General features: G+C 40.2%; 1 protein-coding gene across 2 annotated transcripts; it reads right to left on the bottom strand.

The window, feature by feature from the left end:
* Window positions 1–8,176: 8,176 nt before the first annotated feature.
* Window positions 8,177–22,274, bottom strand: THTPA (thiamine triphosphatase). Of its 2 annotated transcripts, none has more exons than XM_073671071.1 (3): window positions 22,135–22,274; window positions 13,020–13,565; window positions 8,177–10,164 (listed from the first exon to the last, which is right to left on the bottom strand). In XM_073671071.1, the coding sequence occupies exons 1-3, from the start codon at window positions 22,142–22,144 to the stop codon at window positions 10,064–10,066; spliced, it is 657 nt and encodes a 218-aa protein (XP_073527172.1). In that variant the 5' UTR covers window positions 22,145–22,274; the 3' UTR covers window positions 8,177–10,063. The 2 variants fall into 2 exon arrangements, with proteins under 2 accessions (XP_073527172.1, XP_073527174.1); XM_073671073.1 differs by having other exon boundaries at window positions 22,081–22,216.
* Between the last annotated feature and the right edge of the window lie 782 nt (window positions 22,275–23,056).

Raw genomic sequence — 23,056 nt, forward strand, 5'->3', positions numbered from 1 at the left:
CAGACCCGTATTAGTTCGTCATGGCGATCGCGCGCACACAGGCTGTGCAGGCGCGATCGCCGCCGGGTGTCAGCTGATAGTACCGGGTGTCAGCTGTGACAATGTGCAGGGAGCGGTCCTGCACCGCTCCCAGCACATTAACCCCCGCGATGCTGCGATCGAAGTCGATCGCAGCATTGCGGTGGCAAGGGGAGGTGATCGCAGATACTCACCTCCGCTTCCAGCGCTGACTGCCGTGGCTTCCAGGATGTTGCCATGACTACCCGATGTCGTCATGACAACATCCGGGTCACCAGACAGCAGGAAGATTTTTTGGACATGCGCAGTGCATCTCCAAACATTCTTCTCCCTGTCCAGCGCTGACAGCCTGCATGGCACAGGGATGGTGCTGCATTCCTGTGCCATGCAGGCGATCAGAGAAAAAAAAGTGAAAGTCTCACAGTGGGACAAAGTAATAAAGTATTAAAACTATCAGAAAGTGAAAAAAACAAAAAAAATTGTAAAAATATTTTAAAAAAAAATTAAAAAAATAATCCACCAAAAATAAAAATATAATGTACCCATCAATAAATATTATAAAAAAAAAAAACAAACAATAAAAGCACACATATTTGGTATCGCCGCGTCCGTAACAACCTGACCTATAAAACTGTCCCACTAGTTAACCCCTTCAGTGAACACGGTAAAAAATAAAAATAAAAAAACGAAGCAAAAAACAATGCTTTATCACCATACCGCCAAACAAAAAATGGAATAACACGCGATCAAAAAGACAAATATAAATAAAAATGGTACCGCTGAAAACGTCATCTCGTCCCGCAAAAAACAAGCCGCCATACAGCTCCATCAGCCGAAAAATAAAAAAGTTACAGCTCTCAGAATAAAGCTATGCTAAAAAATAATTTTTTCTATAAAATTGCTTTTATTATGTAAAAGTGCAAAACATAGAAATACGATATAAATGTGGTACCGCTGTAAACGTACTGACCCGAAGAATAAAGCTGCCTTATCAATTTTACCACACGCGGAACAGAATAAAAAAAAAACAAAAAAAAACCAATTCCTGAATTGTTGGTTTTTGTTTACTCTGCCTCCCAAAAATCGGAATAGAAAGCGATCAAAAAATGTCACGTGCCTGAAAATGTCACCAATAACAACGTCAACTCACCCCGCAAAAAACAAGCTGTCAAATGACTGTCTGCCAAAATCTGGAAAAATTATAGCTCTCAAAATATGGCGATGCAAAAACTAGATTTTACAAAAAATGCGTCTTTTAGTGTGTGACAGCTGTCAGTCATAAAAACCCCATATGATTCTGGTATCGCTGTAGTCTCACCGACCCGAAGAATAAGGTCGTCTAATCACTTATACCGCATGAGGAACGGCGTAAAAAATAAACTCTCAGGTTAGGGTTGTGCTACGGTTAGGGTTGTGCTATGGTTAGGGTTGTGATGGGGTTGGGATTTTTTTCAAAAGTAAGAAAAAAAGATGACGATATGGTGACTAGTGTTGAGAGCAAGTGCTCGCTACTTGAGTTTGCATCGGGTGTTCTGGTATGCATTGAGTATCGTGGGTATTTGAGTGACATGCTCGAGTCTCCGCCCCATATGCTTCACGGCCCAAAAAACTTTGTGGGGATTGCCTGCCATGCACGAGCGATCCCCGCATGTTTTTTTTTGGGTGTCTAATAACCATGAAACATCCGGGCGGGGACTCGAGCATGTCACTCGAGCACACGCAGTACATGGTGCATACCTGAGTACCCGATGCAAACTCAAGTAGCGAGCACTTGCGCTTAAGACTAATGACAACTTATTCAATATGATGACCTAATGTTATCAAATTCTGTGTCGTACCTCTGGGTTCAAAATGTTCACTATACACCTTAACAAAATCCTTGAGGGGTATAGTTTCCAAAATGGGGTCACTTGTGGGGGAGCTCCACTGTTTAGGCACATCAGGGGCTCTCCAAACGCGACATGGTGTCCGCTAACAAATTGAATGGAAAATCGGCTCAAATTGTTAGCGGACGCCATGTTGCATTTGGAGAGCCCCTGTATGCCCAAACATTGGAGCTCCCCCACAAGTGACCCCATTTTGGAAACTAGACCCCCCAAGGCACCTATCTAGATGCATAGTGAGCACTTGGAACCCCCAGGTGCTTCACAAATTGATTCGTAAAAATGAAAAAGTGAAAAAAAAAAACACTTTCATTTTTATGAATCAATTTGTGAAGCACCTGGGGGTTCCAAGTGCTCACTATGCATCTAGATAGGTGCCTTGGGGGGGTCTAGTTTCCAAAATGGGGTCACTTGTGGGGGAGCTCCAATGTTTGGGCACACAGGGGCTCTCCAAACGCAACATGGCGTCCGCTAATTATTCAAGCAAATTTTACAATCAAAAAGTCAAATGGCGCTCCTTCCCTTCCGAACCCTGCCGTGCGCCCAAACAGTGTTTTTTCCCCACATATGGGGTATCTGCGTGCCCAGGGGAAATTGCACAACAAATTTTGGGGTCCATGTTTTCTTGTTACCCCTGTGAAAATAAAAAAAATTGGGTCTAAAAGTAACATTTTTGTGAAAAAAGTTAAATGTTCATTTTTTTCTTCCACATTCCAAAAATTCCTGTGAAGCACCTGAAGGGTTAATAAACTTATTGAATGTGGTTTTGAGCACCTTGAGGGGTGCAGTTTTTAGAATGGTGTCACTTTTGGGTATTTTCTGTCATAAAGACCTCTCAAAGTGACTTCAAATGTGATGTGGTCCCTAAAAAAATGGTTTTGTAAATTTTGTTGGAAAAATGAGAAATCGCTGGTCAACTTTTAACCCTTATAGCTCCCTAACAAAAAAAAATTTTGGTTCCAAAATTGTGCTGATGTAAAGTAGACATGTGGGAAATGTTATTTATTAACAATTTTTGTGTGACATATGTCTCTGATTTAAGGGCATAAAAATTCAAATTTTGAAAATTGCAAAATGTTCAAAATTTTCGCCAAATTTCCGTTTTTTTCACAAATAAACACAAGTGATATTGAAGAAATTTTACCACAATCATGAAGTACAATATGTCACGAAAAAACAGTCTCAGAATCAGGGGGATCCGTTGAAGCGTTTCAGAGTAATTACCTCATAAAGTGACAGTGGTCAGAATTGTAAAAATTGGCCTGGTCATTAACGTGCAAACCACCCTCGGGGGTTAAGGGGTTAATTATATATACACAGCTGAAACCAGAAGTTTACATACTGTGACCTGGGTATCTTGGTTAACAGCAAATGAAATTGGAGTGCCCAGTGTCTGGCAGCAGCTGCGAAGGCAAATAGAGTCATGGCATGCATCAGAAGAGGAATAGGGGCATATGATGAGAACATTGTTCTTCCTCTGTATAAAGCGCTGGTAAGGCCGCACTTAGAATATTGTGCACAGTTCTGGGCTCTGGTGCTCAGGAAAGACATATTGGAGCTAGAGAGGGTACAAAGGAGGGCGACTAAGGTAATAAAGGGAATGGAGGGACTAGAATACCCAGAGAGGTTGTCAAAATTAGGCCTATTTACGTTGGAAAAGAGAAGGCTTAGGGGAGACCTCATAAACATGTATAAATACATCAGGGGGCAGTACAGAGATCTCTCCCATGACCTGTTTATACCAAGGATGGTGACAAAGACGAGGGGGCACACTATGCGTCTGGAGGAAAGGAGGTTCCTGCACCAGCATAGAAGGGGATTCTTTACGGTCAGAGCCGTGAGACTCTGGAACTCTCTGGGAGAGGAAGTGGTGATGTCCAACTCACTTAATGAGTTCAAGAGAGGCCTGGACGCCTTTCTTGAGAACAATAAAATTACATCTTATGCTTAGTGATAGTTAATTAATCCAGGGATTTAATCTGACTGCCAGATTGGTGTTGGGAAGTGAATTTTTCCTCAATGAAGTAAATTGGCCTATACCGCATGTTTTTTTTTTTTGCCTTCCCCTGGATCAACGCTGCGGAATAGCTGCAGTGCACAAGAAATAGGCTGAACTGGATGGACGATTGTCTTTTTTTGGCCTTATAAACTATGTAACTATGCAGAAGTAGCGCTGCTGCTTTAAAAGCATCTAGCAACTAGAGGGGTTAACACAGTCACAGGAGACAGGGAGGGTATTAGCAGAGCCCCAGGGGGATTGTGGGGAAGTTGTTTACTGTCCGGCTGGAGCCGAAGAGAAAGGTGGTGTGTGTGTTCTGTATCTCACAGAAGCGCCCCTGCAAGTGAAAAGGATTCAAGTCAGGAGTGAAGCTAAGCACAGGTCAGGTAGAGTTCCTGAACTAGCAGTGCAGAGTATTGTCAGGCAGAAAGATGAGGACTGGAAGAAATGGTGTCACAGGGATCATCTCCCTCAGCAAACCCCCCCTCCTCCATCTCACTGTGCTGTAAATAATGCTGTGTTCATTAATGTGCCTTTGCATTAGAACTGTGCTGTCCTGTACTACTGGGAAGACTGAACTGCTGTGCTGCTAAGGAAACTGTACTGTTTGTCACTGGAGCCTGTTGCTCATAAGACTTAACTTGCACTGGCTGTGCGGCTACTTATTAAATGCTACTGTTCTATGGTTTATGTGGACTCTTGTCAAGTGTGTCTGGTCAGTAAGTGAAACAACCTATGTGTCTGTGCCTGAGGGTCAATATCCCTGTGTGCCTGAGAGAAGCTGCAGCATATGGTCTATCGTCTCCCTGAGTAACGATTCCCCCAGGATTCAAATAATTCATGTAATCTGTCTCGCCCTATCTGAACCTAGTGGCGTGTGTGTAACAATATACTATATAAAAAAACACATATGCATGTTTTTCTCAATATTTGACATGAAAACAGAATAAACCTTTCCTGTTTTAGGTCAATTAGGATTACTATAATTTTTAATATTTGCCAAATGCCAGAATAATGAGAGAGAATGTTTTAAGGCATTTTTATTACTTACTGCAAAGTCAAAAGTTTACATTCATTTCATTAGTATTTGGTACCATTGCCCTTAAAATGAATGACTTGGGTCAAATGTTTGGGATATCCTTCCACAACTTCTCACAATAGTTGGTTGGAATTTGGGCCCATTCCTCCTGACAAAACTGGTGTAACTGATCCAGGTATGTAGGTAGCCTTGCTCGCACCTGCCTTTTCAGCTTTGCCCATAAATTTTTCAATAGGATTGAGACCAGGGCTTTGTGATGGCCACTCCAAAACATTGAATTTGTTATCTTTTTTTTTTTTTTTTAAATCAGATCATTTTTATTCAAGAAAAAACACCTATATTGAACATACATACATCTTTTCTTATAACCAGTAACAATCTTAAACGCCCCCCTCCCACCCTATCTTAATCAAACCCTTATTATTGGTCGAAAACATCACTCTCAGGAACTCATCCTCTCTCTAACAAGGGCTTCCATAACTTATCAAACATATTGTCTTTTTTCCTTTTAGCATAAATTTCTTTTTCTAATTGAATAATAAAAGCAGACTTTGTTACCATTTTGGCAGTATGCTTCAGGTTATTGTTCATTTGGAAGAACCATTTCCGCCCAAGCTTTAACTTCCTGGCTGATGTCTTGAGATGTTGCTTCAGTATTGCCACATAATCTTCTTTTCTCATGATGCCATCTATTTTGTGAAGTGCACCAGGCCCTCCTGCAGCAAAACAACCCCACAACATGATGCTGCCACCCCCGTGTTTCACAGTTGGGATGGTGTTCTTATGCTTCCAAGCTTCTCCCTTTTTCCTCCAAGCGTAATGATGGTCATTAGGCCCAAAAAGTTCAATTTTAGTTTCATCAGACCACAGGACATGTCTCCAAAAATTAAGGTCTTTGTTCCTTTGTACATTTGCAAACATTAATCTGGCTTTTTTATGTTTCTTTTTGGAGTAATGGCTTCTTCCTGGCAGAGTGGCCTTTCAGCCCATGTTGATACAGTATTCATTTCACTGTGGATATTGACACAATCTTACCAGCTTCCGCCATCGTCTTCATAAGGTCTTTTGCTTTTGTCGTTGGGTTGATATGGACATGTCGGACCAAAGCACGTTCATCTCTGGGACACAGAACCCGTCTCCTTTCTGAGTGGTATGATGGCTGGACATTCCCATCTTGTTTGTACAGTACTTGCGTATAATTGTTGGTACAGATGAACGAGACACCTTCAGGTTTCTTGAAATTGTACCCAAGGATGAGCCAGACTTGTGCAAGTCCACAATTCCCTTCCTGATATCTTGGCTGATTTCTTTAGACTTTCCCATGATGCTACACAAAGAAGCAATGTGTTTCAGGTGTGCATTAAAATACATCCACAGGTCTGTCTCTAGTTAACTCAGATGTTGCCAAAAAAAAAACAGAAGCTTCCAAACACATGACATCATCATATGGGCAGTCCAGAATTGTTTAAAGGCATAGTAATCTTAGTGTATGTAAACTTTTGACTTTGCAGTAAGTAATAAAAATGCCTTAAAACATTCTCTCTCATTCTAGCATTTAGCAAATATTAAAAATTATGGTAATCCTAATTGACCTAAAACAGGAAAGGTTAATTCTGATTTCATGTCAGAGATTGAGAAAAACATGCATATGTGTCTTTTTATATAGTGTGTGTAAACTTCTGGTTTCAACTGTATATGCTGATTTGTTAATTGAAAAATCCCCGTTACACACCCACAAGGGTTTTTGTTTGGTTGTTTTTTAGCTTCAGTGCAGCAATTTTGGTCATTCACATGTTCCTCTTCCTGTTTATTTTGTAACCACTGCTGCGTTCTGCATATGTAACGATCCAATATGGCTCAGTATAATGAAATTCTTTCAACTGATCTTCTTGGAGGAATGTCCAATAAACCTCTTCTACTACTTTCCAAATGACCAATAATCCATCAATGTATAAAAAGTCATTGTGTGTAATTAGTAAAGCATTTAAGAAAATGTAGGTTTTCTTGTAAATGTTGGAATCAATGACGCTTGAAAAACGGGTCCGTCCCCAAAACTTCTCAACAGGTGTGTTTGCACGCCAACTCCTTTGCCATGATGTCTCCATGAAGTGCTGATTGTGCCTACAGCTGATGTATTTTACTTGATGGCTTCATCATTATCTTTTCCTGTATTGTTAAAAGGGCTTACTGGTGGAACCAGTCCAGATAATTTAACATCCAGCAAGTATTTTTCTGATACCTATGCATACTCCGTGACCTGTTATTAATTGTATCCATATTATTTTGTTGGAACATATACTATAAAAAAAAAATAGCAATTTTTTTGAAAAACTATATGGGCTTGTGTCCGTTAATCATGCCGAGTTTTTTGAATGTAACACTGGAAACAAAACAACTTTTCTAAAGCCAGACACATATTAGATGGCTATCGGCCGAACAATGCTTTGGCTGATCATTTGGCCGACAGCCACCGCAGCCGCCTCTCCCATACACAGGAGCGCTCCTTGACCCAAGCACTCCTGTGTTCTCTATGAGAAAGCCGCCAACAGACACATTGGCCGGTGACTTATCTTAAGGAGAACAATGCGATCAGCAGTCCTAAATCAGAAATATGCGATTGACATCTCCCCCAACGATCAGTTACCTGGCGCCCCATACGCATTTGACTGTTGGCTGAATGCGTAGATATTGCCAGATTCGGCTGACATTAGTCTAATGTGTATGGGGGCCTTAAAGCTATTATTCTTGGAAAAGCTAGATAATCAGCAATATGGCCTAATTACCAACGGTGATCACCATGCCTTCTGTGGCTTGTGGATGAAATCTACCTAATTAAGCAATGATTTTGTGGAAGGATGGGTTACTGTACCACTAGACAGTACAGATGAGAATTTATTTTCCCTGTTTGAGAATAATTCAATAGCGAATACATTTTTAGCGAAAAATCCATAGTTGATTCTATTCTTCCATTGTCCTCTCTTTGAAATATGGTGTAGTTAGGAAACTTTTAGGTTAGGAACTTTTTGTTATAATTGTTTGTCCTGTGTGTGTACGCGCTGTTGGTGTTTTTTCACTGACAACACACTAACCCATTATATTCTCTGGGGCTAGTCACAAGTTTTGTAGTTGATTCTCTGAAAAAAATTGGAGACATGTCTTAGACCATGTTCACACAGCACTATTATGGTCATTATTTCACACTAGTATTTGTAAGCCAACACCAGGCCTAGGGCAGAATTACAGAAGTTGTGCAAATGTTTTTATTTTACTTTTTCTAGAATTGTTCCACCCTTGGTTTTGACTTACCAATTTTTCCAAACAGGTCTTGCTTCATAAAGTGAATGGGTCAGTAAAAAAAACATATCATCATACTGATGGAATACATGTGCTGTACGTTTTTCCTTGACTAGTTACAAGCATAGAAGCTTCAAAACACTCCATCCAAATTTTTTTGGGCATACAAGAAAAATGAGTCACACAGACAAAAAAAAACCTGACTAGCACATGCAATTATAGAAAAGAAATTACCAAATAATACTTCTTAAGAGAACCTGTCACCATGAAAATGCAGACCAATCTGCAGGCAAGATGTTATAGAGCAGGAGGAGCAGAGTAGACACATGGATTTGTGAGAAAAGATCTAGTATAATGTGTTTTCAGAATTTAATTCTCTGCTCTGAGATTTTTGGCCCAGTGGGCGGTCCTATCAATGATTGACAGCTGTCCTTGTAGAAATGTGCATACAGAAATAGCTCTCAATCACTGATAAGACCGCCCACTAGGCTGCAAATCCTGGAAAGAGCAGAGGATTAAATGATGAAAACACAGATTAAACTGAATACTTTCTTCCAAATCCATGTATCAGTCTGCTCTGATCCTCCTGCTCTACAACATTTTGCCTGTAGATTGGACTACATTTGCATGGTGACAGGCTCCCTTTACGTGCTATCCCCTACCCACCTCCCACACACATTAGGTGGTTGTCGGTCGAATGATGGTTCAGCTGGGAGAGACGGCCAAGATGGTTGCTACATACAGGAATGCTAGCGCTCCTGAGAGAGAGCCGTTGCCAGACATCTGAGGCCGTGGCTTATCTCTGGAAGAACAGATGTATCAACATTCTGAAATCAGACATGTCGGATCATTAAAGGGAATCTATCAGTAGGATCAACCTTCGTAGGTCAAAGCAAAGTTAATAAAATGGTACCTTCATATCTGCAATCTGATTTCTTATTCCAGAGAAATCCACATTCTCTTAATATGTAAATGAACTGGTAAGATCAATGGGGCAGACATAGATATCCTTTAAAATTTGCCTCCAGAGCTTATTTTAAATGAAAGAGGGTGTTACCAGTGTAACACATGAAGATCAAGAGAGCAGACTGTCAGTCATTACATGTCTCACACTGGTAATGCCAACTTTCATTTAAATTAAGCTCTGGAGGTAGATTCTCGAGGAGATCTGTGTCCTACCCATAGATCTTAACCCTAGAACGCATACCTGGGGCCTTACAGGCCCGCCCTGTTAATTGTTTTCTATTTTCTGCAAGATTACTTTAGTTAGAATTTTGAAACTCTAAGTATTCCTCAGGTATATAGTTGTTTGTCATTTTTGTTTGAGTTATTCCATGTTATTTGCACACGGGCCTAAAAGGCCCCAGGTATGTGAAAATGTAGATTTTTATGGTCATGCGTTCTAGGGTTAACAGCTCACTTATATATTAAGAAAAACATGAATTTCTCTGGAATAAGATGTCGGATAGCAGATATCAAGGTTTCATTTCATTCAACTTTCTATGACCTGCTTGCTCCTAGGAGGGTTAATCCTACTGACAGATTCCCTTTAACACCTCGAACAATCAATTGTCCAGCTCCCATAAACACTAGACTGTCTGGGAAACAAGTCGTTATCTGCGGGTTTAGCCGACATTAGTCTAATGTATATGGGGGCTTTAGAAATTTGGAGTGCAGCACTTTTTGAGGACTAGTTACACGTGATGTTTAGAGGAATTTCTTGCTAACTTGCTTGGCATATGACATTTATTCTAGATTACACTTACAGCTTCATTTATTACTATACAATGGAGTGTCCATCAGACCGTTCCTGATTAGTTTCTACAAGGATCAAATTACATGGGCTTCCAACAGCTGCCTGTAATGATCAGCCCGATTCATCTGGAGAAACGTTGACACTTTGCCCTGGACCGGTGTCTCCCGGTACACTCCTGAAATAGGAAAAGACACTTCAGCTGCTGGATGAATAGTAATACAGTCAGAACTAGCACATAACCAAGCAACATTGCCACAAACTTTGTAATTTACACTGATTTTCCTTTGTAATTTTCATTACAGTACTTTAGACTCAATTACTACAGCTGTAGTTTGCGAATTGTGTAGTTCAGCAACAAATGACATTGGCTGTGGGGGACTAGCTTGGATTTGCAGTCATTGGGTGTGTAGGAACCATGCAATATGATGCTGTCAGGAAGCATTAAAAGGATTGTCCACCGTTAAAAAAAATACCCTATGTATGTATTTGGGGCTTAAAATCATGTTTCCAATTGGGCTTTCTTAAAAATTTTGCACCGTTTGACCATTGCTGACTACAAAATGAGATATTTGAGAATCTAAGTGAGCTGAGTCTGACAGCACAATGGGAGAGTTTGTTACTTTTTATGTGTATTTTTCTGAATTGCGCTTTTTATGACCATAAACCGTATTAATGTTGAAAGTAGAAGGAAACAAATAGCTTGTAAAAGTTAATGAGTGCAAATTTTTTTTATTAAACCTAGCTGCAAAAATGATTTCTAGCCTCAAATATCTGCTCTAAAGTAAAAAAAAAAAAAATTGCCCCCAAAGGTGGACAACCCATTTAGCTTCGTAGGACTTCGTAACGGCATTTGTTGCATTTAGTCTCCCTTCATTTTCACAGTATATGTAAATTAATTTTAAGGAGTACATTATTTTTTACATAAAAATTTGCACCTAAGCAATAAGGAGAATTAGCACATACCTGAAAGTGACAACATTGGGGCTGAGTTACTAAAACTGTCAAACTTTTCTACAGTGCACATTTAGATTAGGCAGGCTTAAAGTGTCAAATTTCTGAAAGTGTTTTATGCTGTTTGATAAATTTGGCACAACTTTAGAGTTCATTACACGTGTACGCCATCCATTGTCTTACTGGAGACTAAAAACGTACACCAAATTTTGGTGCAATTTTTGTGCACTGGTACTCCACTTACACCCCACTCCCTTCCTGATAAATCAAGCCCCCTTTCTGATAGGCCATGCTAACCTTGTCGCGAATGGCAGAAATCATGTCTTCCTAGTTGTAGTGAAAGTTGTGTTGAGTCAGAAATGAAGCCAGAATTCTGGAGCACGTGGCTTAGTAAATCAGCGCCAATGCATTTAGGCAGTTACATTTTTTTCCCCCACTTTTGTTCTTAGTCCACTCTCAGATTACAGTGCATGAATTGGCCACAGGTCTGCCTACCCACGAGCGACAGTTTCATAAAAATACATAAAGCGGTCATGGTCCGGTTGAGAGACCCGTGTCCAATTCGTGCATTAACGGACCGTGCTCAGACCAATTTGCATGGATGTCTGCATGAGCCCTTATTCGGTTTTTGTAAATAACAGCATTTTTAATTCTTTAAAGAGGAATTGGCACAGAAGAGAGTTAGAAGTCCCATTCACAAACTACAGCTTTTTTCTTTTAATCTAAATGTGCATGTTAAAGTTTTCTTACAACACTACATAATTAGCAGTAGTATGAATAATTTGGTTCACACTTTGCATTGCACTAGCGTTATACAGTAAAATAAAATTATAATTTTAATGTATAGATGAGAAATCTAAAAAAATGTAGTCTTAAAATGTTCCAGTTTATCAAAGCGATTAATGTGGTTTGATAAAGCTATTCGAAGCTTGTACCCTCATTTAGTTAGTTAAATTTGTGCCAGAAATGTGTGCAACAATTTTAGCAAATGTTGTTGCATGTGAGGCCACGTTCATTTGCCCAATAAGCCATGTATCTTTTCAGCTTCGCCCCGTCAGACACGCCGTAAAAAATACAAGTTGAGTATTTGGTGATTTTTTTACCTCAGTATTTGTAAGCCAAAACCAGGAGTGGGTGATAAATACAGAAGTGGTGACGTGTTTCTATTATGCTTTTCCTCTGATTGTTCTACTCCTGATTTTATCTTACAAATACTGAGGTAAAATACTGAACATGTGAACGTAGTCTTAAAGCGCACCTGTCAGCAGGATTGCGCTCAGTAAATTACATACACTGTCAGGTGGGCAACATTACACTTATTAATATGATACCTTGGTTGATTAAATCCGTCCCGAGGTTCTTGTGTAATCTTTACTTTCAGTTTGGAGATAATGATATGCTCGTGCTTCGGGGCGGCTCTATCTGGTGCTCTGCTTATTTATTCATCTGTACGCTCTTACAGCTCACTGATCATTCACTGACCTGCCTCCTCTTTTACCTAGCCCTGCACTACTAGATGCATTATGTAAAATAGGAGGCAGGTCAGTGAATGATCAAGTGACCTGTCATAAGAGCATACAGATGAACACATAAGCAGAGCACCAGATAGAGCGCCCCCCCACAGGCCGCCCCGGAGCACGAGCATATCAATATCTCCAAACTGAATAGTAAAGATTACACAAGAAACAGGACGGATTTCATCAACCAAGGTATCATTTTAATCAGTGTAATGTCGCCCACCTGATTGTGCTCAGTAAACTTCATGCACTATCCTGCTGACAGGTGCGCTTTAAGAATATAATAAATTTTGTTTCAAGTTATGAAAGGCAGATTTCACCAGAATTCTGCATTTAGCTTGATATTCCCCAAAACGTTCTCAGTTCTTCTTTTGTACATTTACATTGGGCAGTTATATGTAAACAGATCTTATCTTTCATTGCAGGGACAAAATATTTGCAGATTTAAAAAAAAATATGTATTTTAAAATAATTTTACAGTTCTTTGAGTTCCACAATATTGCCTGCTGTGTTTTATAGAATCTAGCCCCTGATTTGTATTATTCTACGCAATTTCTCTTACCTAGTTGTCTGCAGATTTCTTCCACCTTCTGAAGAGCATTTTCAACTTCTTCCTGTGTTTTTACAAGGACTTCCACCTCACCTACTGCAAAACCAAAATCTGCCTCATCGAGGTCTACAACAACATTGGTATTTGAGTTTTCAACCAAAGGCAACTGGAACCTGCGTCTGCGCGTCACAAAGCTGGCAAATTCGTTTAGTCCAAAAGATTCTATATTGTGCGGACATGGGACACCCAGCTCTTCACTCACTCTGCAAATAATATCATCTTCCGAAGTAAGCTCCATGTATTGTGTGGAAGCTCCATTAAGGCCTCTTGCTCCTCGTTGAGGTGGGTGCTTTAATTCCCAACTGTCTTCCCTTCTCCGCAGCCACATGTCGTTCAGTGTCAGGCGCAGATCAGAGTTATCATAGTAGGAGTCTCGAAAAGTTATTTCTTCCAGCAGGCCTGCCCCTAGTGCACACAGTTTTTTTTCTACATCTGGTCCTGGGACAAATTTGCGTTCGACTTCGATGGGGCCAGGTAAATGCAAGGAGGATGACATTTCTGAAAAATAAGTATAGTGTGATTTCTAACTAGAAAAACCAATGTGCAGTGCAGGGAATAAAACAGAAGAATAGTACTGTGTGTAAATGCAGAAGACAGCATTTATAATGATAAGACCATGGTCACATGATCTGTACAAAATAATTTCACATTTTATTATTTTCTGAACCCATGGCAAATTTTCAATGAGAAAAGAACTTCTATATCCTTTACTATATAGATATATATTTAAGGACACAACTACTTGAGTTATATACAGTGAACTGGAAATACAAACACATTTTCACGGTATAGTTGTACCCGATAGTCCTCAGAAAGCAGGAAAAGCCAAGTCATTACCCAATGTAAAATTAAGAACTTGAAAAACAGAAATCATCTGTCCATATACTTTTCAATGAGTTTTATGCATCGCATATATATGTACACATAGCGGATATAAAAAATTCTACACACCCCTGTTAAAATGCCAAGTTTTTGTCATGTGAAAAAAATCACACGAAGAATCATTTCAGAACTTTTTCCACCTATAATGTCAGAATAATCTGTACATATCCATTGAGAAACAAACTGAAATCATTTTGAGGAGAAAAAAAATGCTAAAACTAAAATAACGTGAACAGCCTCTTATAATTAAGGAGATGGTTGTGTTTAGAATTAGCCAATCACATTTAAACTCATGTTAAATAGCTGCCATCATTTACAGTGATTCTGATTAACCCCCATATAAAGTTTAGCTGTTTTAGTACAATTTTCCTGACATTTTCTTAGTTGCAGTTTGCAGCAAAATCCATTGTCTGTAAACAGCTTACATACAACACAGCAAAGGGATCACATTGTTGAAAGTTATCAGTCAGAAGGGTACAAAAAAAAAATTCCAAGGCATTATATATAGACCATCGAACACTGTAAAGATCATCATCAAGAAGTGGTTTAACTTTGAAACAGTGACATTACCTAGAACTGGGAGTCCCTCAAAATTGGTCTGGGAGGCTGAAAAGAGGGCTATTGCAAAATTAAAGGAGCTGCAGGTAATTCTGGCAAGCACTTATTGTGTACTGCATGTGACAACAATCTCCTGTATTTTTCATACGTCTTGCTTTTGGAGTAGCATGACAAAATGGAAGCCTTTTCATACAAAGAAAGACATCCAAGCCTGGCTATGCTTGCCAAAACCTACATCAAGTCTGCCAAAAGCATGTGGAAAAAAGTATTATGTCTGAGGAGACCAGGGTTTAACTTTTTGGCCATAAATAACACTGCAAATCACCAAAAGAACACCATACCCACAGAGAAACATGGTGGAGGAAGCATTATGCATTGGGGCTGTTTTCCAGCAGCTAGAGCTTTAGTCTACAAGGAGGAATTTCACCTTTTTGCACGACAACATCCCTAAACATACCTCCAAATCAACAATAAAAATGGCTTAGCCAGATGAAGATCAAAGTTTTGAAAGGCCCAGCCAGAGCCCAGACTTGAATCCAATTGAAAAATCTCTGGTATGACCTGAAGAGGGCGCTGTACACAGGAGATGCCCCCATAATCTGACAGATTTGGAGCACTACTTCATAGAAGAGTGGGCAAAGATTGCCAATTCTAGATGTGCCATGAGTATAGACTCTTACCCAAACAGACTGAATGCTGGCATACATTCAAAGGGTACTTCAACAAAATAGTAGTTTAAGGGTGTGCATATTCATGCAACCACATAAAGAACTAAAATTATTTTTCTTTTTCCTCCCAAAAATATTTCAGTTTGTACAGATTTTAGGTAATATTAAAGACGGAAAAAGTTCTGACGTGATTTTTCTTGGTATTCTTTTTTTGTTTTACACAACAAAAACCTGGCATTTTAATAGAGCTGTATAGACTTTTTATATCCACTGTATAGTATTTAATGGATGTTAAGCTGTATATAGTTTGTTTGTACTTATGAACAGAATTGTGTGTACATGCTTGTGAGTGATTTTGACATGACTTTATTATCATTTCAATGATGTTAGAACAAAATGTGACAATGCGTGCTATATTATTATCCTCTAGAAGTGTTGCTTTTAGGTGATTACATGGTGCCTAATAAAGTACTTAGTCATGTCTGTTGGATCTGAAGGTCCAACCAATGTGTATGTTTTGGGTACATTCCCATGAAGTGTATATGATGTGCATTTTCCATCCCAAAAATCATCTGTGTATTATTGTAGCAGAATTGTGAGTAATTTAGGATACACAGCAAATTGTGTCCGATGACGTTGATATTGCAACATTGCATTATGATTCTCTGGTGTTGCATTGCAAAGTATTGCAATTGCAAAACAGAGTCGTAACTGTTTCCAAATGTGTTGGATTTTCTGCCGCTGCTCGGAAGTCGCACTCAACTCACGTGCCATAGACTTTAACGCAAGTTGCACATGACATTCCACTTGTCTGCGATTTTATTCACAGTAAAATTGCATCTTTAAAATAGTCATGCGATAGCAAGACGCGGACATGTTGCACAAATGATTGGTTGTGTGACTTGTCTGACAACTGCTGTTATGTAACACATCATGCCATCTAGCCCCAGCCATAATAGAATCTTATTAAAGCACCACTCCAGCGTCTTTTCTTATTTCAGCACTGGAGAGGTGCCACTAACGCACGTTCCCTGACCCTAGTCTTATAATTACACTGTGTTCCAAATTATGCAAATAATATTTTCTCAGATTTTCCCAAATTACCTATATGAATTGCAGCATTGTAATTTTCCAGTCAAATAACTATTAGAGTACAATTGAAAGGTTTTTGTACAAACTGCCTATGATAACAGTATATTTTTAAAAAAATAAAAAACTCAAACTGCACTCAAAATGCATGTTCCAAATTATTATGCACAGCAGAGTTTTCAACCTTTTCATTATAATAAAGAACAAAAAAATGGTCATTTTTGAAATTATAAGCATTAGCAGGTTATTACAAACTGAAATCAAACCGTTTTCAACTCAAAACTTTATTCTAGGTGATGTTACATTTGCACATAGGACCCCTTGTTCGAAAGGAGCGTCTGAACTCTCTCGTCCATTGAATTTGTCAGGTTTTGGATGGTTTCTGCTTTAATTGTTTTGCATGAGGACAGAATACCCTCCCAGAGCTGTTGCTTAGATGTGATCTGCCTCCCGCCATCATAGACACTCCTTTTGATGATGCTCCAGAGGTTCTCAATGGGGTTGAGGTCAGGGGAGCATGGGGGCCACACCATAAGTTTGTCCCCTTTTATGCCCATAGCAGCCAGAGATGCAGATGTGTTATGTGCAGCATGAGACGGGGCATTATCATGCATGAAATGATCTCGATGGTCCAGATGGATGGAGTGGAGGATGGCTGGTTGATGGACACCCCATGCAAACACGGCTACGGCGCCAACAAGGAGGAGGTGGAGTAATGTTTTGGGCTGGAATCATGGGGAGAGAGATTGTCGGCCCTTTTAGGATCCCTGAAGGGGTAAAGATGAACTCCATAATGTATGTTGAGTTTCTCAAACAGCACTTCCTTCCATGGTTCAAGAAGAAGAACCGTGCATTCCGCAGCAAGATCATTTTCATGCATGATAATGCCCCGTCTCATGCTGCACATAACACATCTGCATCTCTGGTTGCTATGGGCATAAAAGGGGACAAACTTATGGTGTGGCACCCATGCTCCCCTGACCTCAACCCCATTGAGAACCTCTGGAGCATCATCAAAAGGAGTGTCTATGATGGCGGGAGGCAGTTCACATCTAATCAACAGCTCTGGGAGGGTATTCTGTCCTCATGCAAAACAATTGAAGCAGAAACCATCCAAAACCTGACAAATTCAATGGACGAGAGAGTTCAGAAGCTCCTTTCGAACAAGGGGTCCTATGTGCAAATGTAACATCACCTAGAATAAAGTTTTGAGTTGAAAACTGTTGATTTCAGTTTGTAATAACCTGCTAATGCTTATAATTTCAAAAATGACCATTTTTTTTGTTCTTTATTAAAAAGAAAAGCTGGAAAACTCTGCTGTGCATAATAATTTGGAACATGCATTTTGAGTGCAGTTTGAGTTTTTTATTTTTTAAAAAATATACTGTTATCATAGGCAGTTTGTACAAAAACCTTTCAATTGTACTCTAATAGTTATTTGACTGGAAAATTACAATGACTGCAATTCATATAGGTAATTTGGGAAAATCTGAGAAAATATTATTTGCATAATAATTTGGAACACAGTGTATAAGTTGCAGTCTTCAGCTCTTCCCGATGCTGCTCCAGTCCCGTGCCATCGTCTTGTGACTGTAACTCTGACTGACCAGAAGTCAGAGATAAGAGTCACAGGCTCCCAGTGTAAGTCTGTGAAAGCCGTGTTCTGGCTCTAATAGACTTACATTGAGTTGCGATTTCCAACTTGCCCAGCAAGCGATCCATCAGGTCACAACTTGCAGAAGATCGACCAGAGCAGCGCCGATAAAAGACGATGAATGCGGCTGGTAAGTATGATAGTAGGTGCATGGAACTTACATTAGTGGTGCTTCAAAGAGAACCCGTCAGCACGATTTTCCATGTCAATGTAAAGGCATGGCTATAATGGCAAAGTTACACAGATTAAATATATACCTTACTAAAGAAATCCGCATGGTGGTTGTTTTTTTTATCAGAATTTGAAGTTTTGGTGTAATAAACTTTAGGTGCATAGAGGCAGGACTGTGGGCAGGGTCTTCAGCTCCTGCCCCGGCCCCTCGGCTTACTTCTGGTGTTTGTCTGACAGATCACTTCTTTGTGAGAGACCTGCCTCATGTCTGAAAGTGCGCACCTGCGCCGTCCTCGCCATGGACAGTGCTTATGTAGGTTGGTCTCCCAGCAGTCTTCAGTAAAGTGGCTACGCATTTGCAGATTTGCTCAATTAAATCTCTAAAGGACATTATTGAGCCGAGATCAATCTACACATGTGCCGCCATCTGCGTCATCTTACTGAAAACCATCAGGATGTCAATCTGCGAATGCGCAGCCGCTGACAACCATTTGGGCTCGCTCTCACTTGTGATTAAATTGGACGAATGCAATCCGATAAAAAAAAATCGGATTGCATTCGGACCAATTTAATCCTATGATGGTGTGCTCAGTGGCGTTTTTTTTCTAGCTTCGATCGGATTGCGATCGGGCTGGAAAAAAAAAAAAATATCGCAGCATGCTGCAATTGCATGCTGGATTTGGATCGCACGCACCCATATAAGCCTATGGGTGCGTGTGAAACATCGCACTGCACTCGGATATCACCCAAGTGCAGTGCGATTCCCGCCAATGCCAGCAACAGAGGAGATGTAGAAATTGATTTCTCTGTCTCCTCCGCAGCTGTGCTGTGATCCTCTCTGTGCAAGATGATCGGAGAACAGAGCACTGACACTCGGCTCACTCTCGCAGCAGAGCAGGAGCCGAATGTCATTAGCATATCATATCATTAGCTCTCACATCGGATGCCATACACTAGTGCGACCCCGGCTTTTTATTGAAGACCGCCTGGAGATTAACCTGTGCAAGCGCCGTCCATGGCGAGGAAGGCATGAACTTTTAAACAGGTCACTCACAAAGCAGCGACCTGTCATACAGACACCAGAGGCAGGTGGAGGGGCCAGGGCAGGGCTGAAGACCCTACCCACGGTCTGACCTCTATGCACCTAAATCTTATTACATCAAAACTTCAAATGCTGATTAAAAATCCTTTATACGGATTTCTTCACTAAAGATATCCATTAGTAATGATCGAGCATGCTCGGTTAATCCTTTCAACGAGCACGCTCAGGTGCTGCCTGAGTATTTTCGGCACGCTCGACAACTATGTTTGAGCCGCCGCGGTTGCATGTGTCGTGGCTGTTAGATAGCTGCAACAAATGCAGGGATTTCCTAACAAGCAATCCCTGCATGTGTCACAGCTATCTAACAGCCGCAACACATGAAGCCGTGGTGGGTCGACCATAGTTGTCGAGCACACCAAAAATACTCGGGCAGCACCCGAGCGTACTCAGTGAAAGGGTTAACCGAGCACGCTCGATCATCACTAGTATCTATTTAATTCATATGCCGTAAGTGCCTTTATGACCATTTCTTTACTTGAACATGAAAAATCATGCCGGTAGGTTCTCTTTAAACACATAGTAGACTTCCTCTACAATTTAAAATTCACAGTATGTTGATTTAGAATGTGGATAAAATAGTGGATTTCACCATTTTCACTGCAACTGATTAAGAAGTATGCAACAAATCTCCAGCAACACAACAAAATCTGCAGCTTTTTTGTTCTGTTTTTGCAGATTTTCCACATCAGCGATTCCGCATTGGAGATCAGTTTGATAAAAGTATTTGAACCAGTCTTTTTTTTATACAACTCTGCATTTTTTTCATGATTAATAGGACAGTTAAGCCACTTCAAAGCTAAGAACTGGATGTCCAGCGGAGCAAATATGTATGTTGTTCTGAGAGTATGAAAAGGAAGAGTCAAAGGAATCATAAAGAGATGTGCACGTGCACTACGTCTTTTCCAGGTGGGTCTACTCAGGAAAAAAAGCGCTCCAGAAATGATCAAAAGTGTCAGAACGACTTGCAGTTCATTTGTTCAGTCTTTTTGAGCTTCTTCAGGCGTCGAAAGCTGCACATCTGTTAAAAGAAGTGAACGGACTGTTCTTCAGGCAGCTCAAGATTGCATACATAATGTTAAAAAAAAAAAACGCTTTTGGCAGAGACCACACAAAAGACACCAAAAAAGACTCTTTAGGAAAAACACCGCCAACATTTTCCTGAAGCGTCTTCTGCTTGAACAACTCAACGGGTACACCAACATCTAAAGGATGTGCATACTCCCTTACAATACAAGCCCAAACCACTACAACTTTAGAAAAGCTTTGTTCGGCTATGTCTTTCTCTCTCATGATTAATATATTACCTACCAACATATTTTTGCACCTAGGCAAAAAAAAAATCGGATCATAGCTGCACTACCTTTTCCCAAAAATTAGATTCCCATTGTGAACATCTTGGCGCACACACAGCAGTTCAGGGTTTCATTTTTAGCAGTTTTCTTATTTATTCAACTGAAGACATATAGTTTAAGGCCATGTGCACACATTGAGTATATGGGCAGGATTTTTCCTCAGTATATAAGCCAAAACCAGAAGAACAATCAGAGGAAAGGTATAATAGAAACACGTCACCACTTCGGTATTTATCACCCACTCCTGGTTTTAGCTTACAGATACGAAGGTAAAAAATAAAAAAAACACCAAATACCCAGCGTGTGAACATGGCCTTAGTTAGCCAGGCTTGACACAGCTGACATCCTCATACATGGATATGAGGCTGTTGTTGAGTAAGGGTCAGGAGACCTGTGGCCACTTTGGACGTTGCGGTCTGTATATGGTTTGGGAATGTCGCATGTTTGAAGCCTGCCTTAAGGAAGAGGTACATTTTTTCTAATAAATATCTTTGGCATCTACTTGGATTGTCACAATTCTTAGTACCCCAGTAGAAATCCAAAAAGGCGAGCCCTATTGCCGTGCAGAAATCCCCCACTTTGGCTCTAACTGAATTTATTGTTTCCTTGACAAAGATCAAAAACCATTTGGTGAAAATGGTATATGCAGCCTTTATTGGATTTTCCCACTGAAAGGCCACGACCCCACTATCAGTATTTGCTCAGTATTTCTTCTCAGGAGTGGGAGCCAAAACCAGGAGTGGGTGATAAATGCAGAATTGGTGACTTGTTTCTATTATACTTTACCTCTGATTGTTCCTCTCGTGGTTTTGGCTCCCACTGCTGAGAAAAAATACTGACAGAATACTGACCAAATACTGATAGTGGGGCCATGGCCATATTAAGTTGATATACTGACAAAAAAAATACCGAGGAGGCAGCTACTTGGGGATGAGCATCTTGTGACCATAGACTTAGAAGAGGCTCGATACTGAGAAGATGTTTCCCCTGCATTTTCATGCATGTCTTACAGTGGGCAAATACTGCAGACCAATTGCTCTCTCGGGGGAGAGATCTCTAGCTCTCCAGTGCAATCCCCCATTTCTCTCCTTCCCATACAGTCCTTATTGCTCTACATAATTTACAGCCAGTAACTGATGGCGGATTTTTTGCATTTCACATTGGAAGCACATACACTAATAGGTGTGATATTTGGAATGCGGATATCCATGCTCTGCCCTTGTTTCCTACATCTGATGTCAGCAATTCTCATCTTGATTATATATAACACTATAAATGCCTGTGTGTGAAAGGGATTGTCATACATGTAATGAAAGATTTTCTTGGTGTGGACAAGTATGTGTAAATGCAAGTAAAGGAGAAAAGGCCTCATTTACGGTGTGTAAATAACCTGTATTATAGGATCATGTCTGGATCGTGTAAGAATTCATCAGTATGTAGAAGCTGTGCTTCATATTGAATGCAGTTCCATTCCTAGAACCTGACTATAAACGACGGGTATGCAGTGCGCATGGCTATGCTCCCCCCAGACACGTACATACTGTAGTTGTGTTTTTTTATGTTTTTGCTTCCATAAATTCACAAATCAAACCTGAATTCATAATGCGGGGAATCTGCAGCCAAAGCACATTGCCCAGGAAGAATACAGCAGTGTGCTCAGTTGTTGGAGGAGGGAGTCTAGTGTGCTCTGCTCCAGTTGGCTGAGTCAATCAGAGGCTTCTCTGCTGTGCAGTGTCTGATGGGAGCTGTAGTTGTTTCCTAACAAAATAACAATAGGTCGTGGTCAGGAAAACTACAAGTGCCAGAAGCCTGTGTTTAAACAGGGCATGCTTTTTAAAGGAAACTGCTGACAATTACAGCAACTCACCCACTGAGCAGGTTAAAGGGATATACACGTAATAGAGGGAAAATGACTGATGAGTGAAAGGGAACTATATATATAAAATAGAGATTAATTATTTGGAATAATTATTTTTTATAGGATTTTGTTTTCCTAAAAAATTGAATAAAAGAATATATAGACCATAGTCACATTTATCCCTACATGAGAGTTAAAATGTTTATTTATTTTACTCACTTATATAGTGCCAATAATTCCACAGCGCTTTACAGACATTATCATCACTGTCCCCATTGGGGCTCACAATCTATATTCCCTATCAGTATGCCTTTGGAGTGTGGGAGGAAACCGGAGAACCCGGAGGAAACCCACACAAACACAGGGAGAACATACAAACTCCTTGCAGATGTTGTCCTTGGTGGGATTTGAACCCAGGACCCCAGTGCTGCAAGGCTGCAGTGCTAACCACTGAGCCACTGTGCTGCATTTAATAAGGAAGGAAAAGCTAGAATTTTTTGTAAACAAGAATGCTAGCAAAATGCTCAATAAGCCGCTTGGCATCTTCTGGGCATCTTCTCAGCCTTCCCATTCACTTATATTAAACATATAGAGTGTATTCAGAGCGGAAAACACCTGAAGAATGATCAGCTCACATCTTGGGACCACTCAGCAT

This window comes from Phyllobates terribilis, unplaced genomic scaffold (genome assembly GCF_046119375.1).
Source record: "Phyllobates terribilis strain yellow unplaced genomic scaffold, ASM4611937v1 Scaffold_1__5_contigs__length_1240528914, whole genome shotgun sequence".
Taxonomy (NCBI): Eukaryota; Metazoa; Chordata; class Amphibia; order Anura; family Dendrobatidae; genus Phyllobates; species Phyllobates terribilis.

What these genes read in the sequence shown, in the direction of transcription:
- THTPA (XM_073671071.1), bottom strand. An exon ending in AGAAATCTGCAGACAACTAG is followed by an intron (nt 10,165 to 13,019) that starts GTAAGAGAAATT and finishes TTCCTATTTCAG; the next exon opens with GAGTGTACCGGGAGACACCG.